Raw genomic sequence first — 13985 nt, 5'->3', positions numbered from 1 at the left:
CCCTCTGCCTTCTGCAACATTCTACGGCCCTCTGGTTCCCACTGCCTTCTTTCTCTGCTTACCCAGAGCACCTTGTCTGAACCACATAATCTGTCCTTGCTGCCTTGCTTTTTAATTTCCTTTCATTGTTTCACCAGTAAGCCTTGCCTCCCCTGCCAGGTTTTCAGCTCCTTGGGGGCGGGGATCATACTGTCATCTTCTCTTTCGTTCCTTATACCACTTAGTTCAGGGCTGGGCACAGTCTCTCAATGAATACTTGTTGACTTGATTCAAGGCAGCCATGTGCAGAGCCCTGGCCAACCAGAAAAGTAGCCTAGAAAGACATGAAGCCAGGAAAAGGAGCAGCAGAGAAAAAATGAAGATTCAGGGCATTTGTTTCCTCTGATAAATCCCAAAACAATGAGAAGCTACTACCTTTCCCCATCCCAAAAGGGCAAAGAGTACAATCCCTAGCAGGAAGGTACCAGCTATGAGTAGATAATGCTGCTTGATCCAGGAGGATACAAAAGACCAAACCAAACCCGTTGCCATCGAGTTGATTCTGACTCATGGCAACCCCATGGTTACAGACTAGAACTGAGCTCCACAGAGTTTTCAATGGCTGTAATCTCTATGGAAGCAGACTGCCAGGCCTTTCTTCTGCAGTGCCACTGGGTGGGTTTGAACTGCAAACACTTAGGTTAGTAGTCGAGTGCAAACCACCTGCGCCACCAAAGGATCTTTCCAGGAAGACAGAGGTGTATAATGGCAGTACTGGAGGATGCTGGGTAAAGCACCCAGGTTTCAGCTAAGTCAAGCCAGCAGCCAAAGGGTGACTCTCCTTCTGGAGGCCAGAGCTGCTAGAGAGCAGTAAGGGAGGCTGGCTGAGACAAGGAGAAGCAACAGCAAATGGGGCCCCTCCTCCTGCCCCCATGGTTCTGAGCTCCTGTGGGAAGAAGCCTTTGGCCAATACCCCAGCTTTAGCATTGCAGGAGCGTTGCCCACCCTCCCCCCACCTTGCTTCCCACCACAAAGCACCGTGCCATGGGGGCAACCAGAGCAGGTGGCGGTGACTGGGAGAGAAAGAAAGGCAAGAGGGAGGAAGGGAGGCCCCGTGAAGGGGCAAAACCTCTCCGGGAGGAACATTTCAGCAGATACACTGCCAGGCAGAACAACCAGACAGAATCAGCAGAGTGTGCCACTGAACGTCAGGCGGCTGGTCACCTTTGTGTGGGCCAGGGCCACCTGAGCATCTGGGGAGGAGCAGGGGGAGGGAGAGGGAGGCAGGAGCCTGGGACTCCCACCCTGTGCAGGAGCTGTTAGGGAGTGCTGCAGAATGTCCCTGACTGACCGTCTCCCTCCCCCGGTGTCGCCAGGATACAAACACCACCCACTCAGCAGCTGAGAGGCATATGGAAAGAACCTGGGCTCCAGAGGCAGATAAACTCAAGTCCCGTTCCAACTCTGTCATTCATGACCACTGAGTAACCTCACACAAGTCCCTCGCCAGCCCTGAGCCTCAGTTTCCTCATGATCAATGAGGATAACAACAGCGCCTACTTTAAAGAGCCACTGTGGGAACTGAGAGCAACAATGTGGAGGAAGCCCTTAGCACAGGCCAAAGTGCCCTGCTCATCCCTCGGTCCTCCTGTCTTTCTCTCTGGGGAAAAGTTGTGCACCCTCATTCTGGAATCAGAGGGCAGGGACCCTACTAGCATGCCACGGCTCTGTGCCTGTTCCCTCAGGCTGGTCACCTCCTCCAGCACAGGGACATACACCAGCTCTCTGAGAGCACTTTACGGTTATCAGTGCCTTTCACATCCATTGCCTCCTTTGTTCCCCCAAGGACCCTTGTGAGATAGGAAGGGCAAGGAGTACGATCTCCGTTTTTACAGATGAGGAGATTGGCTTGAGTACCTTGTTAGAGCTGGAACTAGATTCCAGGAGGGGCAGGGGAAAGGAGGGGGAGACAAGCACCTGGGTCTCGTTCTTCCTTTTGCCTGAGCCACTCAGCGGTTTCAGCTCTGGAGCGGGGAAAGAGGGGTAAGAATCACAACCACCACGACAAGCCCAGTGTGACTTGTTTTCTTCTGGTTGCCGAAGACAAACATGCATTATGGGTATACATTTGAACATGGACCATCACTTCCCTCAAGCGTGAAGCTTCTCCAGGATGAGGACTATGCTATTTTTTCTGGTAGTACAATGTAGAAGCCAACACCAACACCAATACCATGAACATCAGACCCAAAGGAGATGTTTGATTCTGAAGAGGAGTTCTAGGAACACTTCCCTGGCTATGGATTAGTGAGTGCCCACTCAGTCACTCTTCTGCTTCCCTGAGAAGTCATCCAGCTGGGGAGTGGGGGTGGGGAAGGGCAGTTGCAGACCAGGCCCAAGTGGAATTCCTTTTGCCCCATCCTCAAGTAACCTTTGTCTGAACATCAACATCCTTGCTTCTACAAGTAGTTTTCTACCTTGATTGACTCGGAAAGTTCCCTGACTGGTTTCCAGTGAGTTGAGTCCAGACAAAAGCTTCCTGATTGGATGTTAACAAGCTATTCGGGCTAACATCCTGCCATATTCTTTAACTCTTCCTTAACTCAAAGGAGACCCCAGGATTAGAAAGGAAAAGTCAACTTGGGCCAAACTCTATAGTTTGCAAATGCTTATTTTTAGTTATAACTTTAGTTCCCATTCCTCAAATCCTCACCCCCACCCCCACCCCGCCCCACCCTTCCAGAACTAGTTTTTATTGTTGTTATCTGCCCTCAAGTCAACCCCAACTCAAGTACAACAGAATGAAACGCTGCCTGGTCTGGTACCATTCCCATGATCAGTTTGGAATAAGACCACTGTGATCCATGGAGTTTTCACTGGCTGATTTTTAGGAAGTAGACCACCAGGCCTTTCTTCCTAGTCTGTCTTAGTCTGGAAGCTCCGCTGAAGTCTGTTCAGCATCACAGCAACATGCTAGCCTCCACTGACAGATGGGTGGTGGCTGCATATGAGGTGCATCAGCTAGTAATCGAACCTGAGTCTCCCACGTGGAAGGTGAGAATTCTACCACTGAACCACCAATGCCCCCAGAACTAGTTTAAAATACTTTAATAAATACGACTTAACTTGATCCTCCTGATCAGTTCACTCCCCACGCTGGTAACGTACCTTTGCCTCTTCTGAGATGTTTGTCATATGCTTGGTCTTGCACTTTCTTTTTCCTGATGGCTTTTCTGAATTTTCAAGGCAGGCTGGCTCCTCCAGGTTATTCGGGAGGAAACCATTTGGTGAATCTGAGATCCCCTGGGTTTTGTTGGGCAAGAGAAGGTTCCTGTTCCTGAGGTGGTGCTCTGAATTCTGGGACGAAGTCTTCTGCTTACGGGCCTTTATATCTGAAGGCATGAGACAGGAAAGAATGAATGCCAGAGACATGGAACACAGAAAAGCAAAGTTTTCCTCTAAGCTCCCTCTAAAGATGAATCAGAGGACTCTGGGGATTAGAACCTCAGTGTAAAATTGTATAACCATCAGCTATCAGTATCTAGCTCTGTGTTGACAGATACATGAAATACTTCTTGTATGGACACCATTCGTCAACATCAATCTCCGTGCTCTACAAGCAGGAGACAACTCCCATCCCTGCCAGCAGAGGGCAGCCCATCTGGGTGTCCCCAAATTGAGGGTAGTTTTAAAAGGACTCCCCCGCCATAGCCCAAAGCAAATCAGAACTTTCTTTTCAGCTTTTCCTCCAACCCCCTTGTCTCTCTTTCTCCGCTCTAATGTGGAAGACAAATCTAGCAGCTCTGCTGAAGCATGAAATGTATACCGGGGTGAGGAATAAATGGTAAAATGCTTCCTTCGTAGCCTCAGTTCTGCCCACCCGACTGCCCTGTTTGCCACTCTCTGAGGACACAAAGACCAAAGCCAACAGAAGCTCTCTGAAACCAAAAAGTGCCAGGGGTCTTCTTAGCCGGAAGTCAATGGCAGAAACCTGCAGCCTTTCCCAGTTGACAAGTTTACTGGTGCCATTGGAACACACTGGGCAACATCTATAAGTAGCCACAGCTCACCAGACAAAGGACATTCCAATCTCAAAAAAGCCAGCTGAGAATTCCATTAACAAGACCTTCATCCCATAGAGTCTATCCTTGATAGGTATCTACCTTTCTCTCTCAATACCAGTGTTATATGGATTACTAGCTTGGCCACTAACTGTGACTGACCAGAGGCAAGTCATAATCTCTCTGAGCCTCAGTTTCCATACCTATAAAATGTGGAGAATATAATCCATATCACAGGGCTGGCATGAGAACTAAATGAGGTGATATACACAAAACCACTTTCTAAAGAAAGATATTATTATTCCATTTAAGTGTAGGCTCTTTAAGTAAGGGCCATGCCCATGTCTTCTTTCTCCCTCACAGAAGTGAACACCATGCCTAGCACAAGGCAAAAAGATCATGATGTCTGCCAAGTAAATGGCTGCAGCCTCAGTTTCTCCAATTTGTGAAATGACAGAGTGGATCTAGATCTAAGAGTTCTCAACTCACCCCCCTCGACCTTGACATATGCTCTTATGTGTGACATTTCCAAGGGCAAATCCAGAAGTGGGAGCTGTCATTACAGTATAAGGCATTGGCTGTAGATTATGAAAAGGGCAGCTGTAATACCACCCCTTTCTCCCAACTAAACTAGATCCACTAGTGGGTCCCCACAACCTGTCCAACAACTGCTGTGCTAGATAGTTGCTAATGGCACTTCCAGCCAAAACATTCTAAACCAGGGCTTTTGATACAAGTTCGGACTGAGGCAAAAGAGGAAGGTACAAAACCGTGCCTTGTGAGGACCTCAGGAAACATGGAGAAGCCATATTATAGCTTTCAATGCCACAGGAAAAGAATCATTCCCCCTACCCCCTTGACCCAGGGCAGGCCAGGCTCTGGAGCTCATTCAATTGCGGAGGAGCAAGGGCTTTATGGTAGCATGGAAAGGAACAAAGAGTGGAGGTAGGAAGTGTGTGAGTAGAAGTGGCTCTTCTTATCACCCCTGCAGGTCAAGAAGGGAGCCACCGAAGGCCAGGATGAAAGGAAAGGTCACGAGGCTCAAAGAGTAGTAAGGTAACCTGCCTAGCTTGGCCATTGCTTAAATTCTCTGATATCAATCTGAAAGACGGAGGGATCGGAACTTTCTGAGAAGAGAGATGCTTGCCAGGCAATTAATTAATGAAAATGCCACCTTCGGATCTGGAGGAAGAGAGCCAGGCCATAAGCCAGATGCCTCAATGCAAACACTTAAAACATACACCCAACAACTGGAGCTGCCCCCATCCAAATCAAATAGGATGCCTTGACAAGTGATGTTCTCCGTGTTACTGCGGGTGTTCACTACCTGTCAAGAATGCTGTGGAGATCTCTGGATTGGGTGGACAACTGGACCAGGCAACCGCTAAGGTCCTTCAGGTTCCTTCAGGTTCTAAGAGCTGATAAATACTATAGAAAGCTTCTAAGCTAGGAAATCAGCCTCCATTAGAGAAGAGCAGGAGACAAAAAAGCACCTCTTCATCCCAACCCAAGTGGCTAAGGTCAATGCCTTGACAACTCATTCCTGACTCATCAATTGTGGCTGTGGCAGAAGTAAGGGAAAATTGTCCCCACTCTCTCACACAACTGATGAAAACGGGCTCAACTGCTCTCTTGAGTGTACAGATAGGTACGGCCACTTCAGCAGAGCTAGGAATGAGGTTAAGCCTTCTTTGCATCACAGTTAACTAGAATCTACTACCCACTCAATATGCAGTTACTCAATTTTAGCTACTAAGGAGACTGCAGATGTTTACCAACAGCTTACGATGAATCCTACTATAAAAGACAAGTCAATTGGTGTTTCAAGGGCAGAGATCACAGAGAGAGAATGAGAGAGGGGTTCTCATGGAACCCAGAGATGTGCTGCTTGCTCATTTAGAAATCCATTATAGGATTGGGCCTCAAGAGTACTTAGCGGAACATACTGATATTAGCCTCTCGTGACAGTCTGTGCCTCTATGATTACATATTCTAGCATCTGACATGGCCAAAGAAAGCCTGGTTTTCTCTTTGGGCTGACTGCTTTTCCAACTCAGGTCTAAGAAAAATGATATCACCTTACGTCACCTCAAAGCTTCACTCCACCCCTTAATAACCTTTGTGGCATCGACTGAGAAAGCAAAGTTGTCCCTGCTTCTACTGGAAGTTATTCTATCGGCTTGAGGGAATCGCTGTACTTCTTTTCATTTTAGGGGCTGGAGGCATCCCAGGAAAAGCAGCTAATGCCCGCCCTCCTTCTTCTTGAACCCGAGATTCTAGGAGAGAGAGCCTGGCCTCCAAAAAGACTGGACTCCCTCAAGTCTACCAGAGAATTTCCGGGTATGGAGTTTGCCCCATGCCAAGGAGTGGCCTTGCCTACAGGTTCAGGCTTTTATAAGACATTGGAGAGCTTGGGCCTTCATGTCCTCAGTGCACCAGTAGGCCAGTCCTAACTCACTCAATTATCAACCCAAGCAATACCTTGGGGCTGGATTTGAGCGACCCCCTCTGGCAGCTGGAGATCATAGCACCAAGTTTCTACAGGTCCAGAGGCCTTCTGCTGGCGTAGAGCAGGCAGAGATGGGCTCCTGGGAGTATCTGAGATGCCCGAGGGTCCCCTGGAGCTGAACCGGCTGTGGTTTGGAGACGGGGTGCAGCAGCTCACTGGGGCAGCAGCCCCCTAGCCAGCCTTACCTGCTCTCCCTTTCCGCCGTTGCTCTTCTTCTTGCTCAGTCAGGTACTCCCCAGTCTGATATTTTCGGCTCTTCTGTCGTCTCCGTTTCTTCCTCTTCATGAGGCCTTCCTCCTCATCTTCCTCCTCCTCCTCATTGGTGTCCCACATTTGCCGGGCAGCCTCTGTCCTCCAGGGCATTTCTCGGGCTCGCCACAGATGCCTACGGCCCTGGCTCAGCAGGGTCTTGTCCTGGGCATGGTGGCTGCGATACTGGGTGTCCCGTTGGGTCTTTCTCACCTTTCGACGCTTAGCTGGGGTGGGGGTTACCTCTTCTTCCTCCTCTGTGGGGAAGACTTCCTGGCTTCCCATGTCACTGTCTGCCATACCAGCAAAGGAGCTACAGATGCTTCCTGTGGATGGCACGTACAGAGGATGTCAGATACATCTTCAAAGGAAAGAGCATGGTGCAGAAGCAGTGCCCTGGACTAGAGTTGAGAGGTCTGGGTTCAAGTTCTGCTAGTTATTAGTTGAATGCTTTGGGAACATTCCTTCACTTCTTCTTCCTCAGCTGTAAAACAGGGATACCTACCACTCCCTGCCTTACTGACCTCAACAGGGCTGTTCTGAGGATCAAATGAGGTAATTCTCCCATAAGCGCGTTACAGGGTCTGCTATGTTATACAACTATAAAAAACTCAAAAGTGTTAAAAACACACACCCTTTCTCATACTCATTTACGGTATCACTGTAATCCATTCCACAAACTCTTACTTAGTGCTTGTAAGTCACCAAGTACTGTGTGAAGTATAGGAGCAGGCCAAAGATCCCTACTCTTCAGGAAAGTGGAGTTTAGCAGATGGTGAAAGAAGGCAGATTGGTTATTGTGCCCCACCCCTGCTCATTCCATGGCACCACCAATCTCTTGGACAGATCCACCCTAGACAAGCAGAATCACCACCAAAGAAGAGTGTCAGGCAAAGCGAAGCAATAAGGAGTCCCTTTCCTGTGACACAGCCTTGCTCAGTCATGTCCAAATAGGCCTTGGCCAGGCCCTCTTCCCTGAAATCGACCCCACCTCCTTTATAGAGTTGCTAAGAGTTTGGGGGTGGAGCTTTCTCCTTGGCACCACCCCCATCTTAGCAGCAGCTATTCCTCACCGCTGGACAGGCACTTCACCCTCCTGTTCTGACCACCAATGGCACCTCTTCCAGCCTCCTAGGCCACCTTGCCAAGAGGCCATTTTCTCTCCCCACTCTTGCCTTTGACTATGCTAACAACAAAAGTACAATCCAAAATTGGCCTGGTTTAGCACCCCAGGAGATCTGACACTTTCCTTGGAAGCAGCTCTGAGACACTACCATCTTTCTCCAAAGGCACAGCTATTAACTCGACGATCCCCAAACTCACACAAGGTCAGCTGAAGAAAGAAAATGGAGGCAAACAGAGCAGCCCCTGACCAAAGTTTCAAGTCGGCCAGACCGCTATAGACAGCAAATATCCTGCCAACTTTCCAATATACAGACCAGGCAGGGAACAAAGTGTTCTGGTTAATCTAATATTCTGGTTAGTATACAATCACCATAGAGATCACACAGGGATCACCAATTTCCAAAGAATCATGTATAATCCAATGTGTTTAACACTAAGATGGGACTGACCATGATGTAACCGCTCTTTGATGATTCAGAGAACACGTCAGGATTTTGCGAGGCCTCCAAGCCATCACCGAGAGCTCCAGTTACCACTTCACTCTCCATGTGCTGAGGTCCCAGTTAATAGATGGTCAAATAACTGAGTTTATGCTGCACTCTGCTTCCCTGTTCCATCCAATGTGCATGGAAATCTGGGTGAACGGGGGCAACCATCTCTAGCCTTATGTACCAACTTGGAGGTTAGCAGAAGATAGCGGTGACTGGCAAGTGCCAGTGTTTTTAAGACACCAGGGGTTGACTGCCAGCCCTGATGACTCAATGACCATTTCCAATTTTGATGACACCTGTTACACAGGACAGTCAGACCAAGACCCAAAGGTTAAATGTCCATGCCTGAGACTGACCCCAGTAATTATCAGATGCCAAAGCTTGGAGCAGAGCCAACTTTCCTGAGTGGCATAGCACTTTCCTTCTTCCACCACTGACTCCCAACAAGAGATATCAAACCCCTGTTTGGGAAAACTAAGCCCGAAAACTGTTGCCGCAGAGTTGATTCTAAGTCATGGCAACCCTACGTGTCTCAGAGTAGAACTGAGCTCTGTTAAGTTTTTCCTGGCTGTAATCTTCGTGGAAGTAGATTGCCAGGCATTTCTTCTGACGTGCATGGGTTTGAATTGCCAACCTTTTGGTTACTAAACAAGTGCAAGCCAGCCATCTGCGCCACCCAGGGGCCCCGAAAGCTAAGCAAATAGTTCTAAAATCATGGACGATGCCCACCCCCCCGTCCCCGGCTCTCTTGCCTTTTTAAGGAATTAGGGATCTTGGCGCGGTCAATCAAATTCCCAACTCTCCACCTGGGCCAATGCAAAACTGTTCAATGAGCCTTCTCCCTCTCTTTTCAGAGAAGTCGCTAAGATGGGCCACCGCTCCGAGGACTCACTCACCAGACTGACTGCGCGTCCGGGTGCTCAGGACCACGGGGATGAAGTCCCGGAAACTGCTCTTTGCTTTCTTTTCCAAGGAACCTGGGGTAATTTAGGGGATTTCAGGACAGAAAGCAGAAATCACATAATCAGAGTCTATAGCCTGGTGAGATTTTTCAGATGGAAAACTCAAGGAGGGTCGTGTTCACTCTGGGTGACATCCATCAGCTCCCCTTATGCTGCTATCACATCTGTATCTCTCTGAGAGAATGAGCATTTCCCGGTGGCTTTGGAAAACTGGGTGTTTGGTCATTTTTGCTTATACCAAAAAAGGCATCAATTCGACAGTACAGCAGAAAGCACAAGGGTCCACTGAGTGTATGACTTGGAGGCGGCTGTACCTCAACAAAGTTATAACTGAGCGGGAGCAAGTCCCAGAGAAGGGCAACCTCAATGAATCTTAGAGGATGGAGCAAGACGGGAAGATGGGAGTAGGGGAGGGGCAGACAGAGGAAAGCTGCCATGTAAGAACAGACAGAAAGAGGCAGGTCATGTCCAATGGGCAAAACCATGAACATGGACTACTAGGGTCAAGAATACTTGGGCTTCTCTCTCTGATGAGGGCGTTTAGAACAATTTGTGGTAGGGCAGCCAGGTTAAGTACATACCCTCCAAAACCAAACATCCTGTGTGTTCCTAAATAATAAAAAGGGTTTCAAATGTCTCTAAACTCCTCTGGTTATTTATTTTTAACTTTTAAAAGTGGGAGCCTTAATATACACAAAGGTAGACAAAACTGTATAATGAAACCCTGTTCTGCTATTTTTGTCTAAATTCCCTGGAAACCGGTTTCTTCTTTAAGCGAAGACCTGTTGCAGGGTAAGGGGGCTTGCTACTCTTTTGTCTTGCTGAAAACCACCTCCTTCGACCTTCAGAGTGTGCCCTATTCTAGTGCCCAGGACGTGCAGAATAAACCCCTACTTCCTCCTCCCAGGCCTGACTTCAGAGGTGTCAGTTAATCTTTCTTCCACAGTGAAAAAGGCTCACTTTTCTAGTCAGTCTCGGAGGCCTCCCACACCCGCCACGGGGATCCTTTTCCAGCCCAGGCCAGCGGACCAGGGCCTGGGGCCTACCTTCCTCATGGCCGTCGGTTCGTTTTCCTGGAGACTGGGACTCCGGCTTTGTTGGCTTCCGGTGCTTGTGCTTTACCCTGACTCCATTGTGCTCTTTTCCTGAATCGGAAGCCCCCCGGGGACTCTTCTTGGTAGGTTCCTGGGGGTCACTGGGCAGCTTTCGGCACTGTGGAGAGGTACAGGGACACACTGAGGTCAGTTTCACTGACGAGGGAAATTCTCCTAACTTCTGAAAGTTGAACCACGTGCCCCTGTTGCCAGCACACAGACATGAGCTGCCCAAGGTGGGGATGAGGGGAAACGGCCATCTGCTGTCTTCCACAGTGGGGCACAGAAGCAATTTGGGACGGAATTCGGTGTCCTGGTCATTACCTACAGGCATCCACACTCCGTTATTTTAAGCAGGTTCACAGAGTCTGTGTTCACAAGCCGAATAAACACCCAAAGTCATTTTAAAAGGTGCAAATTCAGGACCCCATCGTCTACCCAAACGCCAATGGTGAGATGGGCATAAAACAAAAACTGTCTCTTCTGTAAGTTGGATGATTAAACTGTTCTAATAACTTGACTGTGAATGGTACTGACACCAACAACTGAAAATAACTCTCAGTATAGGCCAATCAAGAAAAATTGTCTATTTTCATGTCGAAATTAATACCAGAAAGTAGATTCAATTAAGGCAAGAAGAAAAACACAAAGCAGGAGCTTCCAGTCTCCCCAGACTTCTGAAAGACAATGACAAGGCCCAGGCAGTACTGGTAATGCCATTTCCACCCAGCAGCACTTTCAACTTTTCAAAATGTTCTCATCTCCATGATCTGATTGTATCTTCCCAACAACCCTGAGAGGAGAAGCTAATCTCATTCCCATTCATCAGATGAGGAAACGAAGACTATATCCGGGACAAGAAGGTAAATGATTCACCCAGGGCGATGCGCAGTTGACTTGCGCACTTTCCAGGCAACCCTGGACGTTCGCTCATTTGTACTTGCGGCAAGGAAGTGGCAGAGCTGGGACTAAGAGCCAGGCTCCTGACTCGCAGCCTCTCTACATCAGCGCCCATTACTTCTCCTGCCCCACTCATACCTACCGCCCAGTGCATCTCCCATAGGCACAATGGTTGTGCTCACACAGCCAAGGACACTCTCAGCTTAACAGTTACCACATACTCTCACAAGCTTTGAGGTCTCTCTATGCCACTAACCAAAAAATAGGGCAATGTCGGGATTTTCCGTATTCTAGTAGTCAGGGTGTGCAGAATAAGCAAAAATGTGTTAACAATGAAAGCAGGTCCTAGCAGGAAAGGAAGAGTTAAACCTGCCTGAATTGTTTTTCTTTTGAATAGACCCACACCCTACCTTCTAGAAGGTCATCATTATTCAGCTAAGGGGATGGCAGATATCTTGTTGATGGGATATATCCTGAGGGAGGGGCCTCAGTTCTCTGGGGACAGGGAATCACCATTCCCCATCCAATTACAGGGACTCTCCCATCCCATGAGTTCCTCCTGCTTTTTATTCAGCAGAGGGCTGAGCTGAAAATTCAATTCGAACTTTGCTTGCTGGTAGTTCCTATAAACCAAAGTGTTCAGAGAAAGAAAGAACTGGGGAGGAAAGACAAAGGTGGGCAATGGCTGCTGAAAATCTGACCTTCAGGTCTGGCCGGAGAAAAACTATTTTAAGTCAGGGGAAATAAAGTTAAATGCACATAAATTTGAACATGTCCTATTTACTTCTGAATATCACTTTTACCTGGCTTTTTCAAGTACAGATTGTTAAATTTTACTTCCCAAGATAGACAAAAACAAGTAAAACAGAACATCTAGAAGGGATTTCTGTCTATATCTTCTGCAAATAAAAATATATTGTGCACTACGACTCACGCAAAAAGTTGGGAGGATGGGGAGACCTTGTAAGATGAATGTTCTGGTTAACAGGGCTGTCAAAGATTTCCCAAAAAATCCTCTAAAAGATGAGAAGACAATAAAGTACCCCCAGCAGCCAATGGAGCAGACGCATTATCTTCGCCGCGGATTCAGGAGGCCCTTTCAGGCCCCATGAGGCCTTGGAGCACGCGGCAGAGGAGGCGCCAGACTGTCCGTGGCTTGGCCATGCCCTGAAGGGGGCTCTTTGGGACTAACTTTTGCTTTTGGAGTCCCTGGGTGGTGCAAACGGTTAACATGCTCGGCTGCTAACCACAAGGCTGGAGGTTCAAGTCCACCCAGAGATGCCTGGGAAGAAAGGCCTCATCATCTACTTCCAACGAAGCTGCCACTGCAAACCCTATAAACCACACTTGTCCTCTGACACGCATGGAGTCACCACGAGGCAGGGTCAACTCGATGGCAACTGGTTTTTTCTATCTTCTTAGTCCACTTGTCAATGGTTTCTTTCTCAAGAAAATGGGACATGATAAAGGAAAGATCTACGTTGTCTGCTCTCCTGCAAAATGGACATTTACTCCAGCATTACAGGCAGTTACTGACGGCTGCTTTGAGGTCCTTTAACTTTATCCCTTGCCCTCTGCATCTGTTCATCCGCCCAGTGAACTGTTCATCTAACGCAAGAGGGGCCAGGCCTGCCTGCCATTGAGGCATCCACAGACACACCTGTCCTGAGGCCAGGGACCACGTCTGGTCTGTCCATAATACTAACAATAACAACAGCAGTAACTAACACTTACTGAGTCCTTACTACCCTAAGCATTTACATATATAACCTAATTTAATCTTTACTTTTAATAACAGCACTACTGAGATCTAATTTATTGATATATATCATATAATTCACTTAAGTGTGCAATTCAATCGTTCTTAGTACATTCACAGAGTTGTGTAACCATCACCGCTAATTCCATACCATTTCCAACACCCCTAAAAGAAACCCTGTACCCACTAGCAGTCACTCTTCCATCCTCCCCAGCCCTCAGCAACCGTTAATCAACTTTCTGTCTCTATAGGTTTGCCTGTTTTGGGCATCTCATGTAATCTTAATAACCAACCAATGAATAGGTATCATCAGATGAAGAAACGAAGGGCCAAAGAAATTAAGTAACTTGACCAGTTATTACACAGCTAAGAAGTGGAGGGGCCAGGATTCAAACTCGGGCACTCTTCCTGGCTCCAGAGATCACACTCCTCACCAACACACTGCACCACAATGAAATAACTATACATACGGAGAGTGGAGGATAGTGCAGCATAGCTGAAGAAGAGCTGTGGCTTTGAAGCCATAGAAACTAGGGTTTGAGTTCCAACTCTGCCACTTAGTAACTACGTAACTAAGTAACTTACCCTCTCTGAGCCTCTGTTTCCTACGCTTTCTCATCTGTAAAGTAGGTAGGTATAGCATTCACCTCAGAGTGTAGTTAAAAAGTGTAGTTACACGGACTAAATTAGATAATGTGTGTAAAAAGTGGTTGGTTTATATAACTCCTAGGTATGTACCACTCCAAAAAACCAATCTACTTGCCACTGAGTCAGTTCCAACTCATGGCAACCTCATGTGTGCAGAGAAGAACTGCGCTCCATCAGGTTTTCAAGGCTGTGAACCTTTGGAAGCAGA

At 47.8% G+C, this 13985-nt stretch overlaps 1 protein-coding gene across 8 annotated transcripts in view; it reads right to left on the bottom strand.

Annotated features, from left to right (window-relative positions):
* Positions 1–13985, bottom strand: part of BCORL1 (BCL6 corepressor like 1) — a 70262-nt gene that overhangs the window by 25340 nt on the left and 30937 nt on the right. For 7 of the 8 annotated variants that reach the window (XM_023553833.2, XM_023553832.2, XM_064277571.1 and 4 more), the window contains 4 exons: positions 10423–10588; positions 9311–9391; positions 6735–7124; positions 3148–3371 (listed from right to left, as the gene is read on the bottom strand). In XM_023553833.2, coding sequence (XP_023409601.1) covers positions 3148–3371; positions 6735–7124; positions 9311–9391; positions 10423–10588 — 861 coding nt within the window. The remainder of the gene's footprint in view (positions 1–3147; positions 3372–6734; positions 7125–9310; positions 9392–10422; positions 10589–13985) is intronic. The other variant, XM_064277572.1, reaches the window with a different exon arrangement.

This window comes from Loxodonta africana, chromosome X, assembly GCF_030014295.1.
Source record: "Loxodonta africana isolate mLoxAfr1 chromosome X, mLoxAfr1.hap2, whole genome shotgun sequence".
Lineage (NCBI taxonomy): Eukaryota > Metazoa > Chordata > Mammalia > Proboscidea > Elephantidae > Loxodonta > Loxodonta africana.
Note: the sequence above shows the minus strand (reverse complement) of the source record. Positions and strands in the feature narration are given on the sequence as shown.